Raw genomic sequence first — 19,775 nt, 5'->3', positions numbered from 1 at the left:
CGTAAATGATTAAGCTTCTTTACAAGAGCCCCTATTTGGAAATAGAAATTCAGACATTAGAGTTTTATTTTATCACCATTATAAAACACTACAAAAGGATGCAATGTGACTTCACTGGTATTAAATCCAGCCTAGTTGACAAGTTTGGGGTCTCCAGGAAATCTGCATTCTCGGATCGCTAGACAGCATTCGACCATATCATATTAAGAGTTTTATTACAAAAAAATAAATGACAATACTTAACTTTTGACAGTTACACAGATGTGTCGCAAGTAGAGGACGACATGCAAAATAAGCAATGTTATTCAGTGTAAACAACTCCCAAGTCCATGTTGCATAGATTTTACAAGCAAAGTAATTAGTGTTGAAGGTTTTTTGTTTTCACATGTTGTTATTTCTACAGCCTCTTTAATTGTAGAGCCCCTGTATGTAAGAGCCTGGGAAAAAATTTTGTTTCTAAAACAGTATTTTATTTTTGAGAGTCTTCGCTCAGCAACTGCGGATTACTCCAGCTACCTTCAACCATAACCATAAACCATTTAGCGATGCATGGAAACGAGCTCCTGATGCAGAGAAGAGCTGTTGACATTCAGTGCAATGTTTACGTGATGGTCGGAATGGTGGCACCATTAGAAGAGACATTGACACTATCTGTAACAGCATGACATAACAACCCACCAATCAGAAGCTGTCCTTAAGCTATATGAGGCCACCACAGCAGCAATTTTGACAGTCAGTTGCTCCTGACGATGATGCTGGTGGAAATCGTCGAAAGGGTGAGCTTTTACCGTGAATTGACGCAGCACAAAGTCCGAGAATGTTTTATAGAACCATTGTGAAAGACATTATTCTTCTTCTGATAGGTTCTTTTAGAAGCAAGGGAAAAAACACAGAACTACTCTGTTAATTTTTCATTCCCTTGTTGCAATTACTTATCAAAAGAACTTCTTTGTTCTTATAATGAAAGAAACAGACAATATGCACCAGATCTGATGTTAAATGTAAACAGTCTTATAAGACTTGGTAAAGAAATGTGTTTTATGAACATGTACTTCAACTTTTAATGTATTTTAGAAGTAGTAGTACAGTTAAGTTGTTACACAAATCGTACTGGTTTAACTTACAAGGAGGCCAAATGGCAATTGGATTTTTGTAATTTTTTGTATATATTGTATATGAAGTTAGAACTCAAATATCAGTGACACAAAGCAAACAGATGCAACTCCAAAAAAATACTCAATAAAACCAACCGAAGTTTTGCGGGCAGCCTTAATTCACTGAAGTTTGGACTAGTTTTGGGTGGGCTGTATGGCTCAGTTAGTAGCATTCAAAACTAGTTATCATTGGTTCAAGTTTCATGGTGGTCATTTTTTTCAATTGTTTTGTTCAGTTTGAATACCCATGTCTTTTAAGTATAAAAGTCATCAAATATATGATAATTAACATACATAATTATCATTTTTGTGAAAAATGTATGTCCTCTTATTTGTATTGCACAGCTACTCCCAAAAGTCAGCATACTGTAACTCTTCATAAAGTGAACAAGTAAAGGCAACTACCGTCAACTAATAGTAATGGGACATACTGTAAATTTTGTAGAAGTACTGTTGACTGTCGTCACACATGGGCACTCAAGTATCATGTTTCCCCTCAACTAATGTTCATTTTTCATAAAAAATAATTAATTAGCATATATTTGATGAATTTTATATTTAAACGGTGCAGGTATTTGAACTGCATGAGAAAAAAAAAGATTGCAATTATACCTGAATCAGCGAGCCAGGAGTATTACCAGTCTCTAACACTACTGGCTGAGCATTGCGGTTTTGTCGAAACATCATCCTAACTTTAGTGACTTAAAGCCTGCTTGGAAAACTTAAAAGTCAATTTTCTCAAGAATTTTGTAGTTACACTGAACTGTTTTAGTGGATTATGTAGCATAAACATAAAAAAAAAAACCTTAGGGAACCCTGCAGTGCTTTTCAGTTGCGAAATATGAGTAGTGTTCAATAAGTAATATATTTTATTTCTGAAAGCAAGTTAGTTTACTTCAGGATTCCAATAAACCATATTATTTCCCACTCTGTTGGCTACTGCTATAAAACCTTATTTTTCAACATAGTCTCTGTTAAATGTGGCAGCCTTATACCACCTTACTGGGACATCCTGTATGCCTGCATGGTACCACTGTAATGGTCAGTGTTGGAGTCAGTGTCTTGCTGCGTCAATAACCTTCCCATCCATGTACTACTAACCTGTGGACTGCAACCTTCATTGGGCCAAGTAGACAAAAGTCAAATGATGTGAGGTCTGGGCTGTAGGGTGGATGAGGAAGTACAGTCCAGTGTAGTTTTGTGATCTCCTCTCGGGAGTGCAGACTTGAGTCAGACCTTGTGTTATCATGGAGAAGGAGAAGGTAATTCGATTTTTATCGCAATAAAGAAACTGAAGTACTTTCTTTCAATTTCCTGAGGGCAGCACAATACACTTGAGATTCGATCCTTGCACCATGAGGGAGGACTTCAAACAGAATGGCCTCTCCAGAGTCACAGAAGACTGTTGTCATGACTTTACCTGCTTAGGGTGCAGCTTTGAACGTTTTCTTCAGAGGAGAGGTGGTGTAGCACCACTTAATGGATTCCCATTTTGTTTCCGGTTCAAAGTGATGTTTCATTGCGTGTGACGATGTTTGACAAAAAATTGTAACAATCAGCCTTGTAACATGCAAGCAATTCTGCGCAGATGGTCCTCTGTAACTCTTTATGGTCTTATGTTAGGCAACGAGAAAGCCAGTGGACGCACACCTCTAGGTACCTAAGCTGGTGGATGTGTATGTCAGCACTAATGACAGAAACAGCCAGTTGTGCTTGTGTCTGTATATGTGCGGATGGATGTGTGTGTGTGTGTGTGTGTGTGTGTGTGTGTGTGTGTGTGTGTGTGTGTGTGTGTGTGGGCGGGCGCCGCGTGCTAGTATATACCTATCCTTTTTTCCCCCTAAGGTAAGCCTTTCCGCTCCTGGGATTGGAATGGCTCCTTACCCTCTCCCTTAAAACCCACATCCTTTCATCTTTCCTTCTCCTTCCCTCTTTCCTGACGAAGCAGCCGCCGGTTGCGAAAGCTCGAAATTCTGTGTTTGTTTTATTCATTATGCCTATCTACCGGGGCTTTCCCGCTTGGTAAGTCTTGGAATCTTTGTTTTTAATATATATATAAAATAGAAAGAAACTTCCACATGGGAAAAATATATTAAAAACAAATATTCCAAGACTTACCAAGCGGGAAAGTGCCGGCAGACAGGCACAATGAACAAAACGCACAAACACACACACAGAATTACTAGCTTTCGCAACCGATGGTTGCTTCTTCAGGAAGGAGAGGGAAAGACGAAATGATGTGGGTTTTAAGGGAGAGGGTAAGGAGTCATTCCAATCCCGGGAGCGGAAAGACTTCCCTTAGGGGGAAAAAAAGGACAGGTGTATACTCGCGCGCGCGCACACACACACACACACACACACACACACACACACACACACACACACACACATACACAGACACAAGCAGACATATTTAGGCCTAAAGAAAGAAACTTCCACATGGGAATATATATCACTCACTTTGCTGTGCAGAGAGAATTTCTTTGTTGTTAAACATATGATTAGGAATATTTTTTAACTCTTGTTGTAACAAGTTGTGTACCACATTTTTTCGTGTTTAATGCTACTGTATTTTTCACAGCAATGGTTCTCCAGCATTATTTGCAAGAATGCCAGCAGAGATTGATGCAGTGTATTATAGCATGTCTCACAAGAAAAGAGGCCTTGCGGTAATTTTCAATCATGAAAATTTTGATATTCAAAGTTTGAAGTCACGTGCAGGAACCAAAGTAGACCGTAACAACCTCAGCGAGTCTCTCTCGAAACTTGGATTTGAGGTCAAAGTATATGATGATCTCACATACAAGTCTGTCAAAGAAATTGTTGAAGAAGGTGAGTTGAAATTGAATCTGTAAGATTGTGAATAATTAAGATTTTATGTTTTTGATATTGGTTGGTTCTCGGAAAAAGGTATCTTAAAATCTTCCCCATTTATTTCAGCAGTAAAAGAAAATAGGCGAGAACCCATTTCTTTACTAGCAGAATGAATTGTCTTACAAAGAAACATATGAAATAAATTAATTTTATTTATCTTACTGCTCCATGTTGTAGAGCTTCTCTCATATTTCATTTATTTTACGGCTGTCAGACTTAAGTATGGGAGCTATACAGAGAGAACATGCTTCTCTACTAAATAAACTTGACCATGCACCTAATATTAATATGTCTCTTTCACTTGCTAATATTGATCTCTCAATTTAAAAAAAAAAAAAGTCACTTTGAAATAATATCAGTACAAATTGTTAATATAAGTAAAATATTGCAACAGCTCAGTCTTGGATTTGTTTACTGTGTGTTCAATTTTATGCCGGATAGTTACATTTAAATAGGCATTTCTGACATCATTTGTTGTTGTACTACACCACCATCCCAAGATTCTATTGCCACAAATGGGAATAAAGAGCCAAAAACGTATGTAAACTTCAGCAAAGATCCATCTTGACGTGAACAGCCACCTTAAGTTGAACCTATTGGTTCAAAACCGATTATGGCACAGTTTGTGCAAATAAATAACATTATCAACATTGGCTGATTTTTTTTTTTTTTTTTTTTTTTTTTGAAAAAGAATAAATCTGTATTCTATACACAGCTATGATATGTAAATGTCAGTTTTCGGCAAAATAGCAATAACTTTATCCTTTTGGCATGTCGCACACTTCCTAACAATACTTAGGATCATCTAATATTGTGTTAACAAGTAAGTTCATTTCACATTCATTCTGAAGCAACCATTGCTGCATTGCATTTCTACAGTAATTTAACAGGTTGTCACTGGTCTTTTAAGCTGTTTTATATTTTTTCAAATATCAATATTTTCTGCCAGTGAAAGTGATGACCAACAACCACGATGATGCTTCTTCCACAAATTTAATAAATAATTCTGCAAGCCTGTCCATAAATAAACTTGCCATAGAAACCAGTGTAATACTTTCAGTTCATAATAAACTCTTTATTAAATTCTTTGGACAATTTAAGCATGACGTGGCTGCGTATGACTGCTTTTTTCTTAACCCGTGCGACTCGCCCCTGCGCCCAAGTTTGTGCGTGACAAGTTGCTTGGGCATTGTTGGTGTTAAGTAACAAGACAATGCCCCACCAGAGAAGGGCACACTCAGTTTCAAAAGTTCCAGAAACCATTGTTGTGGAAGCAGTAAGTTTTACTACACCCTAATGCCAAAGATAGCAGTACTCCTTAGAAAGTGGCCCCCGCCCCTCCCCCCACCCAAAGTAGAATTTTTCAAAGAACACCAGCAAAGCATTTTGGAAAAAAATTGAAATGTCAAAGAAAATTACAAGCCAACAACAAGCTCCAAAGATAAACAAACAACCGCATACTGATGAATGACCCTGCAATGGCTCCTCCTTACTGGATGTATTCAGTCAGTATCCATGAAAATAATACGAAAACTGAAGTAGTACAGTCCAGTTAAATATCTCTTCTGTAGTGCTCTACCTCCTCATTAACTTTTCTAAGAGTACAATCATACTTCACAACTGAAAAGGCATATGCATGCAAATCTAGCCATGTTACAGATATAGGTTGTGCATAAAAAAATTGTCTTTATGAAATCAGTTACTAAGCTACGAAAGGTGTATCATAACTTTCTTTTATCCAGTTCAACGTTACTAAACATGCTTTCTAATACTTCTACCTTCTTCATATTTCCAAAAGCTCAACAGTTACAGTACTTCAAATTCGTTCATATGTAAACATTGTTAGGCTTTACAAAAAGATTCAATACTGTAATGACAATTATATAACTACAGCCTAGTACACAAGCAGTCAAGGAAACACACACATTTTTCATAAAATTGGATTTTAAACCATATGTTCATCTAACTTTGTGTAACATTTTAAGACTATACATAAAATATAGCATAAGTTCTCAAGTTATACATCACTCGGGTCATGTCAGTAGGATAAATTAGAACAACAAAGTACAAGAATATTTACTATCTACTTCAGTAATTCGAATCAAAGAGAAGAAAATTTTATTGTATCTGTGCCTGATCTACATAGGCACAGAAGCAAACTCGAAAATATTTATAGATGAAGATAAACATGACATAAATATCTGTAGTGTGACAGTAATTGGGGCACATTACCAAACATCACATGAAGAAATACATACTGATACTGGAGGTCACTGGTGCTTGGTTTTTACTAAGTAGGGCTCTTTCTAGCTCTTACTGTATTTATACCTGTGGCGTCGAAGTTTTACTTGTGTTCCATTGTTAGTTGGCTCTCTACTGATACTTCTTTAGTTAACTCCTTCAACCTGAGATCTTTGAATCCAGCACTATTGTGCACTATTATTGAGTTGAGCTCCCACAGCAGAATCTAGGTATTTGCTCTTCTACTGATGGCTTTTTAAATTTTTTTTTATGTTTTCACTTGAAAGCCAGAAGTACAAAACAAAAGTATAACTTCCTCCACAATATTCTTGTGACAGTTAAGTTTCCTCTTCCAACTTTCAGATGCTGTGCTTTGATGTAATGGTCAAATAGGCACCGTTCCCTGTGTTCGTCGAGTTGGTCATCACAAACCACTGAAATACAGGATACTACAGATCTCCATTTCATACATTATTTTCTTGGTGATGACAAACTTCATGTGGACTCCTCAGTCTATTATTAATTTATATTTCTTGTTACCGCTTTCCAAATCACTATTCTTCACTAAAAAAACAATTGTCCAATTGTAAAGCTACTTACCGTACTTAGTTTATTAATTCTGTGGCTATCAGGCTCGAATATGGGAGCTCATTGGAGAGAACACTCTTCCCCTTTAAATGAACTTGATCAGATTCCTAATACGAACATATGTCGCTTATATTGGCAAATGTTAAAAATGGAAAGGAATATCACTTCGAAGTAGCAGTACAATTCAACATTATTTTATTATACTTTCAACACATCACACTCCCTAACAGTGCCTAGGTTCATATACTCTTGTGTTAACAATTAAGGTCATTTCACATTCATGCTGCATCATGTTTCCATGTTAATTTAACAGGTTATCATTGTCCATAGAAACCATTTAGTCTGTATTAAAAAATCAATAGGTTCCACCAATAGTAGTTACTGACCAACAACCTTGATGCTGTTTTATCTACAGATTTCATAAATAATTCAACATGCTTTTGTGCAAATAAATTGTCTTAAATTTCTTTTAACCAACAGACTGACATAATACTTTCAACTCGTAATCAACTCTTAGCAAATTCTTCAGGCGTTTTATGTGAGACGTGGTTGCACATGACCACTTCTTACTGAACCCGGATGACGACACTCGGCTCACAAGTCTGAGCGTGATCATTCACTTTGTTGACATTAAATAACAATATAATGCCCTTGCCAGAGAAAAGCGCACTCTATTTGTATGTTCTAGAAACTGTCTATGTGTAAGGAGTACGTGGTCCCTGGAAACAGATTTTCTCATCAAATTACAGCTATTGTTCAGCATTTAAATTTTCAGCTCTCGTTACTGTTGCTTCATTTTTATTTCGAATAGGACTATGAACTTGGCAGTTAAAAAAGTTATGCTGTGCAATCATGCAAAATAGTTACTATGGCCATGCTGCAATGGAAATATTTCTTATCTTGTTCTCAGGCATGAACAAGTTTCCACATGCCACAAACTTAGAATCTAGCTGTGCATAACGAAGCGTAGCATTTAATGCTTTAGATAATTTAAAGCCATATTTACTGAAACTCGTTACTCACTATTCAGTATCACTATTAGCTTAAGCTGCCTTTTCTAGTCATTCTATATTTCCTCTCTGCAATATCAGTAGGGGACGTACATAAATCAGCCTTAAAAGTATCAGCATGTGAACCATTCAACTAAACATCATTGATATGGGCTTTCGGAGCTGAAGGCCCACTTGTGCACCCTCGATGACTGCATGGCACGAAGCCTTATGCCTTGCCTGGGTCCATCAACATAGGCATGGGACAGTTGATGACAGATAACATATTGCCTGGTTGGGTGAGTCTCATTTCACATTGTATCGAGCGGATGGACATGTATGGGTTGGAGACAACCTCATGAATCTGTGGACCCTGCATGTCATCGGGACTGTTCAATCTGAAGGAGGCTCTGTAATGGTGCAGGGCGTGTGCAGTTGAGTGATATGGGACCCCTGATACGTCTAGGTACGACTCTTGACAGGTGACACATATGTTAGCATCCTGTCTGATCACCTGCATCCATTCACGTCCATTGCCCATTCTGACTGACTCGGCAATTCCAGCAGGACAATGCATCACCCCCCATGTTCAAAATTGCTACAGAGTGACTCCAGGAACATTCTTCAGAGTTTAAACACTTCCGATGGCCATGAAACTCCCCGGACTTAAACATTACTGAGCATATCTGGGAACCTTGGAATGTGATGTGCTGGTCAGAAGAGATCTACACACACTCGTACTCTTAGGGATTTATGGACAGCCTTGCAGGATTCATGGTGTCTGTTTCCTCCAGTACCATTCCAGACATAATTCAAGTCCACACTATGTCATGTTGCGGCATTTTTGCATGATCACGGAGGCCCTGCACTTGCACTTACGTGCAATTCCAAGTTGCATTCTTCTGTAAGAATAGGACACTCTTGGAGTCTGTTGAGTGGCCCCACAAGTATCATATCTAACTACTGTGGATGTGCACGTGGTACACTACGTTTGTTCTATCAAAAGGCTTAACCTTTAGCCCCACGCCTAAATTCAACCACACTGCCCTGGTTAAAGATCTCCTCTCATTCACCCGGAACCTCAACTGGAAATATCGCTTCACTACCCAAGCACAGCCCCCAAATACTAGACCCAGTGTTGAACCTTGTCTAGAACAGTTCCGACCACCTCCTCAAAAGGATCCTCCTCCCCTCCCCCAAAACCACCACTTGCAGACAATTCAGGAATTCCTCCCATCCAGTGTTGCCCCCCAGACCTTCTTGAAGAAAATCCCGACAACCCCTGAATCCCATGTCATGAAGGAGCTGAAAACAGACCGCTTTATTGTCATACTCCCGGCGGATAAAGGCTCCACAACTGTGGTACTTGACCTTCCACTTACCCTTCTTCCCTTTCTTTCCCCTCTCTCCTCCCTGATGAAGGAACATTTATTCCGAAAGCTGGGAACGTAAATTTTCGGTTGTTTTTTGTGTATCTATCGGCTGTACTGAGCTGAGGTAAGTACTGGCCAGCCCCCCTATCTCTTTGTTAGTATTTGTTTCACATCTTTATATGAGATTTTCCATTAATCATTTACTGCAAAGATATACTGTGTTATCTTCATTTTCTCAAGTGGTATTAAACACTGGAAAGTTTTCTCGGGTGTAAATTGTGTTCTTGCCAGGTTAGGTTGCTATCATTAGAAAACAAACAAGTTTCACATCACTTACAGTATCCAATCACCCAGTTTCTAGAGACTATGTATTATAAGCTATTTATTTTTATCTTGTTTATCGTGAAACACTTTGGCCTTTTGAACAATAAATTTACCATGTGAATTACTTGAGTACCGTCTTTTCTGCTAGATAATAAGCCTGTATCATTTGTGTTCAGTATGGTCTAAGCTCTCTAAAATCATGTACAAATTGTTCTTCCGCACATGTAGTGTTGGCTTTTTCACCACCGGGCCAGCCCAGTCCAGGCACATGGCAGTAGCCATGAGGCACTGCTGTGGCCGCTGGCAGGAATGTGGCAACAGGTGCAAGGCTCTGCTGTGGCAATCAGTGTGTTGGGCAAGCACTGTAATGACAATCTACACGCCCCTCAAGAGGTTCGGCACTCTTTGGCAGGTTCATGCTCGGCTACAATGGGGCCCCAACCTTGTGAAGCATCTTTTCCATTCCATGCTGCATCTCTATCCTCTCGCTGTTCTTTTTCCCATCACTTGGGGAACATGTCTGGGTGTTTTTGGAAATGTATTGTGCATTTTTGGTAGTCAGAATCAGAATTCTCTTGACTGTTTCTCATTCCTTTTTTCTTCGTCCACGTTCTCCTATCATTCGTCCACTTTGGTCCTTTGAGGTTCCTCTTTTCCTTTTTCCTTCATATGCACTCCTGAAGACCGGCCAACACGTCTGATGCACAACAGGTGACTGGGTAATGTGTAATTCCCAGCCCTTTGTTGATAGGCAGGGTTTGCATGTACCCCCTGGTACAGGCCAGGCCCAGGGAGGAGTGATTGCCTGAGCTGTTACCTTCCCAATTTTCCATTTGGTCCCTGTGTCAGGTGTTCTGAAGGTGTGAACTGAGGTGTGAACAATCACGTAAGGCGGGTGTGCCCCCTTCTGAATGGGGCATACAGCCGGAAGGAGTGCACCATCAGAGGATCATGGGGATTTTCTCACAATGAGTCAATAGTCTTCACAGTCAACGCCTACTATACATAAACGGAATGAATCTCACAATTCAAAGACCCTCCCAGCTGCACTGCAGTTCTCGTGGTTTCATGTACTGAAGATGTCAGTGCTTCACTACAGTAAATCCGTTTATTGTTGAGAAAGGTGTTGATGCAATTGCTGGCCCTGTGAAATCCTGTTCTCATTTATGCAATAGCACTTTGCTTTTGTAGACTACCTCTGATTCTCAAGCACAACAACTGCTTGCAGCATTGCTCCTCCATGGCTATCCTGTTTGTGTCTAGGCCCACTGATTGCTGAATTCTTCCCTAGGTGTCATTTACTCTAAGCTGCTCGGCGGTCTGACCAAGGCAGAAATTCAAACGTACCTCTCTGATCAAGGTGGTGTTGCCTCTCTTCCTCACTTTTGATAGAGTGGTCTTTCTGTCAAATATCAAAGCAGCTTATGAAGTTATCGCAGTCAGACTGTATATTATGAACCAGATACACTGCTACCAGTGTCATCGTTACAACCACACTTGAGAGTCCTGTAGACATCCAGCCAAATGTGTAGTGATCCTCATGAGGATGATTGTTGGCAGCCTCCTCCCCACTGCATCAACTGCAATGGCAACCATGCTGCCCGCTCCCGTGATTGTCCCTCGTATCTTGATGAATGGGCTGTCTAGGAGATCCAGGTGCAGATAAAAGCACCTTACCTGATCGCTCGCACATTGTTGGCTAGCCGGAATGGCTGCGTTCTACCATCTGGCACCTACAGTACTGTTTTCATTACATATTGTTCCACGCAAGGCATGGCCATGCAGACATACAACCTCAAATATAGCACCATGGTTGTGAAATAACCCAGTGTCATGGTAGTGTTCCCATCTCCTACTTCAGTAACAAACCACCAGTTACACAACTGGCAGGCTCCTGTGAAGACTTCCTATGTCCCTCCAGCCAACCAACATCTGAGTCTTCCTCTGCCAACTGGAACGGCTCCAAGAAGTCAAATAAAGACAAACAGTCTCCTTTACTAATTCAAAGATCCTCTTCGACATCGTAGCCACGTAATACCCTCACCCGGCTGACCTCTGTGTCACTAGTGCGCATCACCAACTGTTCCTGTGCACTGGACTCAACAGGCTTATGTAGAGCATAATCCTCCTGCCTCTGTGCTCTATAGGAGCAAGTCTTCAAAGATTGGCATTCTGCAGTCGCCGAGGTGACACCCCTTCAGTTTCTCCTCGTCGTGACTCCTCCAGTTGAATGTTCGTGGTCTTCAATCCAACTAATAGGATTTATGGCTGCTTGCAGAATTGCAGCAACCACTTGTTCTCTGCCTTCAGGAAACAAAATTGTGCCCTCGCAACTGCTTTGAGCTCTCGCATTTCTTCCTGGTCTGTTTTGAACTTCCCCCTGAGGATGGTATTCTGTCTCATGGGGGAGTCATGCTGCTCATATGCGATGATGTTCATAGTCAACACATCTCTCTGATTACCTGCCTTCAAGTTGTTGCAGTTCACCTTTACTTCCTCACATGTCCTTTTCACTTTGTACCATTTACATCCCTCCGTCACATGATGTCACCAGCTTATTGGGCAGCTACTGAACCTTTTTCTGCTGCTCGGTGTCTTAAATATGCACCATCCGCTTTGAGGCTCTCCGAGAACCTGTCTGAGAGATGCCCTCGTGGCTGATCTCTTCTGTCTTAACACATGCCGGCCTTTGCTGCTGAGTGGTTCTAGGCGCTTCAGTCTGGAACCACGCTGCTGCTACGGTCGCTGGTTCGAATCCTGCCCCGGGCATGGATGTGTGTGATGTCCTCAGGTTAGTTAGGTTTAAGTAGTTCTGTCTGTCTCCTTCAAATCCTTTGTGTGCTGTACACCATCCATCTCTTAGTGCAACAGGTCCAGGAAAGCTGCCACTGTGATGTTTATGAGAGTTCCTGGTCATGCCAGTCTGATAGGAAACAAGGCTACTGACACTGCCAAGGCTGTAGTCCTTGTACCTCAGCCTTCTAGTTCTTATGTTTCCTCCAAAGAACTCTTTGTTGCTGTTTGTCTGCAGGTGGTGTCACTTTGGCATCAACACTGGTCATCTCTTCGTGGTAACAAGCTCCGCTCTATTAAACCTCTTCCAGCAGCTTCGACAACCTTCTCTGGGCCCTCTCACCGTAAGGAGATCATCTTAGCTAGGTTGTGTATTGGTCACCGTCTTTTTAGCCGTTGCCATTTGTAACGTGGTGCTACCCCAGCACTTTCTACTCAGTGCGCTCAACCTGTGATGGTTCACCTTTTCCTGATGGAATGCCCTTTTTTTAACCACTTATGTTCTCGTTTGTGTTTGCTGTCTGTGTTATTGGCCGTTATAGCGAATGACGAATGGGTAGTAGACCGCGTTTTACTTTTTATCAATCATAGCACTAAGGCGAAGACCATTAAGTTTTTAGTTCATGACCTCCTTTTCTCTATAGCGTAGTTATGGTCCTTCCTCAGTCCCTGTTTTTAGATGTTTTTCCTTCAGTAGATTCGGATTAATGTGTAGTTGTTTTTAATTCCTCTCTTTGTCTTCATGTTCTACAGTTCTCACGTGGCTGCATATGACCCTAGTTGTTTGTGCACCCTAAAACAAAACAGACACAGTCCACGCAGATGGATCCAACCATAGGGAATTTGTTGGTTGTGACTTTGGTTTCCCAGGCAACATCCTGAGCATTTGTGTACTGGCACAACTGGCATATTCAGTGCAAAGTTACCTGAAATCCTGATGGCTCTCAAGCTGATGAGCCTATATACACTTATCTGGTCTGACTTGCAGAACCCTTTATGGAGTGTAAAGGGAAGGTACCCAGCAGAGAATTTGTCCAAAGTATCCAAGATGTCCTGTTCTCTCTCTAGAATCAAGGTACAGTGTGCGCAAAATGCCGATAGATGCCATGGTCGGCTGGGTAAGTGTGGGGAGAATGGCAATGGTTGTGGTGGGTGGGGGTTGGGGGGTCGCTCAGAGTGCTGTTGCGGAAATGCCATCTCAAACTGAAGCCTACACTCATATTTTTGCCAAATATTAAATGGGACTCTCCATGCCCACACTTGTACGGTGACCATTCATAAAGATTTGTCACATCTTCTTTGGGTAGTATCTAAAAGGAATTCCATGGAAAATGCAGTGATTTATTTTTGTGTAGTTTGTTAACCATTTGTAACTGTCAGAGGAGAGTCACGAGTGGGGAATTATGAGTAAAACCTACACTTTTCTCTTGTTGCCAAGTTAATATTTGCTTCTTTTGCCAAAACTCATCAGAGTTTTAGACAGTGTTACCTCGCTAACATGCTGTGCAGACGCAATTATGAGAGAATTCTGAAACTGTGGGTTATTAAGTGATGAACCGAGGAAAGTAAGGGCAGCATCTTGTGAAAAAGCACATCCTTGGTGTGAAATAAATGTATAATGACTTCACTTATGTTGTTCCAAAATCCATAGCACTTCTTTCACCAGCTGTCAATGGCCCTTAAAAATTACATTCTTTTATTGGAAAAGTCTGTAATTAGTGGAATAACACAGTAGATAATGACATTTTGCATAATAACCATACAGCAAAATACTCTCCTCTTTGTGTGCTGTCATTTGCCAAAATCTCATGTAGATATTTCAAACAGTTTATGAAATATGGGGAATGTTATGGATATTTTACTCAGGTCTTATCGCTGGCACTGTGCGATCGCAAATGAATTCACTACGTCAGATCAGTTTTCTCGTGATTGATGACAGTTGAAGATGTCCAACCAAATCTAGACGCAAATTCACAGTGACCCTATTTTTCATTGCGAACATTTTTCGAATTTTGCAGAGTGTCTTACTTTCAGGTAAATATCTCAATAACTATGACCATTAATGAAATGAAATGATGAGCACATCATAATGAACTTGATATATAAAGCTACAAGTGAAGCAAAAATGATGATTTCTGTAAAATCATTCAAGAAAGATTGCAGGGCATGCATGTTGATTCTGTCATTGCTGACGAGTCGAAGAGTGAAAATGCTTGTTGACCTCCACTTCTGAACAAATGAATGAACTCGCCCAGTTCTTTGGATGATAAGTGCAAGCTATAAAGAGGTGTCATTGTGCTGGTGGACCGAGGCACATCTGAATTTGCAATAATGAGATTTCAGTTGCAGCAACCCGATGATTTGTAGTAAGAATTCACTGATCTCGTGAGAGAGCACTATGCACTCAGTTAAGTCACTGGTGCAGACAGCAATGGGTGTGTTGGAAAGAGTGGCTGGAAATAAGTGAACTTTGGACAGTTAAATGGTCATGCTGACCGTGCCATATCTCCACCCATACACTCGGACAATTTTAGCTCGCTGTCGTATAGGGACCTCTCCTTTAACCCAAGGCTTCCTCTTCCATTATACTGAACTTCAAAATGCCATTATGACAATGTGCCATATTTAAACGAAATGTTGTCTTAATGTAGATAAAGAAGGCATTAAATGGTTTGCCTGGCGACATGCCCTCTGTCTGAAGCAGAAATTTGTTGAGGGTATAGGGTCTTTTTGTGAGGAATCAGTCAGAACTGTTGAAAAACTGCTGCATTTACAGTGAAACCATAAGATTAATGTTAATAAAGTAAGTTAACATGTATTACAAAATAAAATATGATTATGTGTTTATTGTCTTATTCATAGCTGTTATTTTTTCAGTAGCTGTAGTATACATTTAAAATAAAATTGTCCTCAAACACACAGATAATTATTTTTTATTTTACTTTACTGGTTGCAAGTTAGCAGTTGTAAATACCTTCACAAGAACATAATGCCATAGCATGTCCAAAACTGTACATGTTGTATGTGATTGTTGTAAGTGCAGATTGACAGCGTGATAATTTACAGTAAATGAATTGCTCCAAACAATCTGAGCTTACAGTAATCACATAGAATATGCACAGTTTTGGGCACGTTGTGGCATTACAAGTATGTTCCTGTGAAGGAGGTATTGACATGTATTAAACCAATACTAAGCTTCTGAAGATATCAATTTGTTGAAACCAGTACAGGGAAATAAAAATATCAGTGCAACTGATGACAATTTTATTCTGAGATTAAATATTTACAAGTGTAACATGTGGCAGTGTACTGGTCAGTCACATATGAGGCCTGTCTAAAAAATATCCGACCTTTGGCCAGAAAAAATATTTCTAATATTTGATGGGATTGGGACCCTAACCCCTTCAAAGTTGGCCCCTTGTGCTTCCACACACTTAGCCCACCGATCCTTCCACTGCAGGAAAAACCTCTGGAAGTCTTACTTTGGAATGGAGTTCAGACCCATCACTGTGTTCTGCATTATCTCTTGTCTACTCTCAAAAAGAGATCCTTTCAATGGCGCCTTCAATTTTGAAAACAACCAGAGGTTGCAAGGAGCCATGTCTGGCGATTAGGGAGGTTGCAAACGGCTGTAATTCTATGTCTGGCCCAGAAAATTTGGATCTAGTGGGATGTGTGTGTGGGGGCATTGTTGTGATGCGGTTGTCAATTTTTTCGCTGTCCACATGTCTGGTCTTTTGGGCCGAACTGCATCACAGAGTCGCTGGAGGACATCTTGATAGTACTCCTTTGGCACTGTTTCTCCTTCTGGTGCATATTCTTGATCCACAATTCCACGGACATCAAAGAAGACAGTCAGCATCACCTTGATTTTGCTTGGCACCTACCACACTTTCTGCGGCCTTGGAGACTCGGGATGCTTCCAGTGCGAAGACTGACTTTTTGTTTTAGGGTCATACCCGTGCACGCATGATCCATCACCAGTTATCGCAGTGTTCAGAAACCCAGGATCAGTGCCGGTGGTGTCCAGAAGGACCTGTGCAATGTCAAAATGGAGGTCTTTTCGTTATGGTGACAACAACTTGGGCACGAATTTCGCAGCCACTCAGTGCACGTTCAAATCGTCATGCAAAGCGTGTGCAGAATCTTTACTAACTCCAACCACTTGGGCAATCTCTCGCACCGTCATATGACAGCTGCAGTCTGAGCAGTTAGGGCCTGCCAGAACACAGGTCACTCTCCGCTGATGTGTGGCCATTTTTGAATAAGTTGAACCATTCCTTAATTTATGTTACACCCATTGCATCTTCTCCAAACATCAGCTGAATCTTACGAATTGTTTCGCTTTGAAAATCACCAAGTTTTTGACAAAATTTGTTGCAGTATCTTTGCTCAACATGTTCAGCCATCTTGAGAGAATTGGTAATCTGACGAACATGTTGCGTAGCATCTCACTCAGCGATCGACAAGCAACGACTGACATGCTGGAAGGTGGGGACAAAATTCATACATGCGCCAAAGGTATCTTGTTTACTGTGAACAGTAGTGCTGCGCTGTCGTCTTTATTCTGCATGGGAAAATCAAAGGTCGGATACTTTTTAGACGGACCTCATAAGTCTGGATTTCAATTATAACACAACCTTATACTAGCACACCAGTAAATCTTATTAAATCAGTGTAATTAATTTTAGTTTCTAAATATATTAAAAACAAAGATTCCAAGACTTACCAAGCGGGAAAGCACCGGCAGACAGGCACAATGAACAAAACACACAAACACACACACAGAATTACTAGCTTTCGCAACCGATGGTTGCTTCTTCAGGAAGGAGAGGGAAAGACGAAAGGATGTGGGTTTTAAGGGAGAGGGTAAGGAGTCATTCCAATCCCGGGAGCGGAAAGACTTCCCTTAGGGGGAAAAAAAGGACAGGTGTACACTCGCGCGCGCCCACACACACACACACACACACACACACACACACACACACACACACACACACATCCATCCGTACATACACAGACACAACTGCTAGTAATTCTGTGTGTGTGTGTTTGTGTGTTTTGTTCATTGTGCCTGTCTGCCGGCGCTTTCCCGCTTGGTAAGTCTTGGAATCTTTGTTTTTAATATATTTTTCCCATGTGGAAGTTTCTTTCTATTTTATTTACATCATCATTAATTTGAACCCAACAATTAGTTTTTAAATAGTTACAGTTGCTAATAATGTCAACATGTGACTGATTTTTGTTTCCATATCCAGCTGCACGTTATGACCATAATGAATGTGACTGCTTTGTCATGGCTGTGCTGTCACATGGAGAGATGGGCATTTTGTATGCCAAGGACACGGCATACAAGCCTGAGTTTCTCTGGACACATTTCACTGCGGATAGGTGTCCCAGCTTAGCTGGAAAACCAAAATTATTCTTCATTCAGGTATGTCTTGACAAACAGGCATGTAATGTAGCTAGTACCAAATTATCAATACTATATCCTATTAGTCCTGTCAACTGCTGTTTTTATCTGACTCTTGGTGGGCACTTAACATTAGAGACTACAGTTTTGTCTTCAGTTCTACAGGCATAAGATTCTATATTTGTTCTGTAGACATCGGAGCTTGCTTCCAGCATTGTTGTTTACGCTGCAAGTATTTGTATTGTGGGACAATTCTAATTGGGGTTAGATCAATATAATTGTTTTGAAGGAAATTTCACTTGTTAATAGTTTTAGAGCACTGTTGCTTGTTATTATGAGATTCACAAAGTGCTCGGGTGTCCTAGTTAACACTTGGGATTCAGTGTGATCTTTATTGCAAGATACACGTAGTGCATTGTGTTCTTGTATTACTCACAACACCTTAGAGCAAATAACCAACTATAAATGCTTTTAGCTCACTGGCAAGATAATACATTATCTGCAAACAAACATATGTAGTTTTGAATAGTGACAGTTCATTAATATGAGTGAAGCTGCCATAGCAATATTCTTGTGTTGAAGATATTGGTGTAGAGACAGTAGCAAGAAAGAAATAATTCCATTGTTTTTTTGAAAAAATATGAAAAGAACTTACTTTCATTTTTAAACTGGTGTGTACATTTACATGTATTCCCTTCTGTTTGAAAATCAGAGTTAACATCTTTAGGTGAGCACAAAAAATGATGAGACCTCAGTATTATGCACAACCAATCTCTGATGTATGATTCTCGTGTGAAAAAATGTTGCGTTGTTACTGTGTATTGTCTAGCAGTGATGTTATCATCACATTATCCACCCCCTCCTTAGTTCTCTCGTCTTGAATTGTGTAGTGTACATTATTTATGAGGTACACTTTGACTGCTTTTTAAAATTAATGTATTTTAATTATCTTCCTTGACAAATTGATGTACCATTTTAATCCCTGCCCCCCCCCCCCCACTCTCTCTCTCTCTCTCTCTCTCTCTCTCTCTCTCTCTCTCTCTCTCTCTCTCTCTCTCTCTCTCTCTGTGTGTGTGTGTGTGTGTGTGTGTGTGTGTGTGTGTGTGTGTGTGTGTGTAATAGAGATTGACACCTCATCTAGTCTTTGACTTTTTGCTCTGTTGTGGGACTGCCTGATTGATTGTGCTGACAAAATTCATTGTGGGTGCTTATACCTGTATAAGGGTAGTTTTGTTGCAGTTTTTCTTCTATGTATGCAAAATATGCCAAACAATTAGATGCTTACAGTGGATTTTATGTTAATCTACACCCATCTTTGATTTTTATGTTATTGTGCTTGTCTGCCTTTTATGGTTTCTTGTTCTATGTTTCATACTACTTTATTTCTGTTTTATGCATTAAATATTATTTGGTTGTAAAGCGAAACTTACCAAACGAAAGTGTTGGCATGTTGATAAACACCCACAAAATTCAAGCCTTCGCAACCAATGGTTGCTTCATCAGGAAAGAGGGAAGGAGAGGGGAAGACGAAATGATGTGGGTTTTAAGGGAGAGGGTAAGGAGTCATTCCAGTCCCGGGAGCGGAAAGACTTTCCTTAGGGGGGAAAAAGGACAGGTATACACTCGCACGCACACACACATACCCATACGCACATATACAGACACAAGCAGACATTTGTAAAGGCAAAGAGTTTGGGCAGAGATGTCAGTCGAGGTGGAAGTACAGAGACAAAGATGTTGTTGAATGAGAAGTGAGATATGAGCGACGGCAACTTGAAATTAACGGAGGTTGAGGCCTGGTGGGTAACGGGCAGAGATGATATACTGAAGGGCAAGTTCCCATCTCCGGAGTTCTGACAAGTTGGTGTTAGTGGGAAGCATCCAGATAACCCAGAAGGTGTAACTCTGTGCCAAGATGTGCTGGCCGTGCACCAAGGCATGTTTAGCCACAGGGTGATCCTCATTACCAACAAACACTGACTGCCTGTGTCCATTCATGCGAATGGACAGTTTGTTGCTGGTCATT

The 19,775-nt window shown here is 40.5% G+C and overlaps 1 protein-coding gene across 10 annotated transcripts in view; it reads left to right on the top strand.

Annotated features, from left to right (window-relative positions):
* The window catches only part of LOC126284583 (caspase-1-like), a 398,664-nt gene that overhangs the window by 329,798 nt on the left and 49,091 nt on the right, over positions 1-19,775 (top strand). For all 10 annotated transcript variants that reach the window (XM_049983636.1, XM_049983653.1, XM_049983618.1 and 7 more), the window contains exons 3-4: positions 3,736-3,986; positions 17,595-17,770. In XM_049983636.1, the coding sequence (XP_049839593.1) occupies positions 3,736-3,986; positions 17,595-17,770 (427 nt within the window). The remainder of the gene's footprint in view (positions 1-3,735; positions 3,987-17,594; positions 17,771-19,775) is intronic.

Source organism: Schistocerca gregaria, chromosome 1, assembly GCF_023897955.1.
Source record: "Schistocerca gregaria isolate iqSchGreg1 chromosome 1, iqSchGreg1.2, whole genome shotgun sequence".
NCBI lineage: Eukaryota > Metazoa > Arthropoda > Insecta > Orthoptera > Acrididae > Schistocerca > Schistocerca gregaria.
Note: the sequence above shows the minus strand (reverse complement) of the source record. Positions and strands in the feature narration are given on the sequence as shown.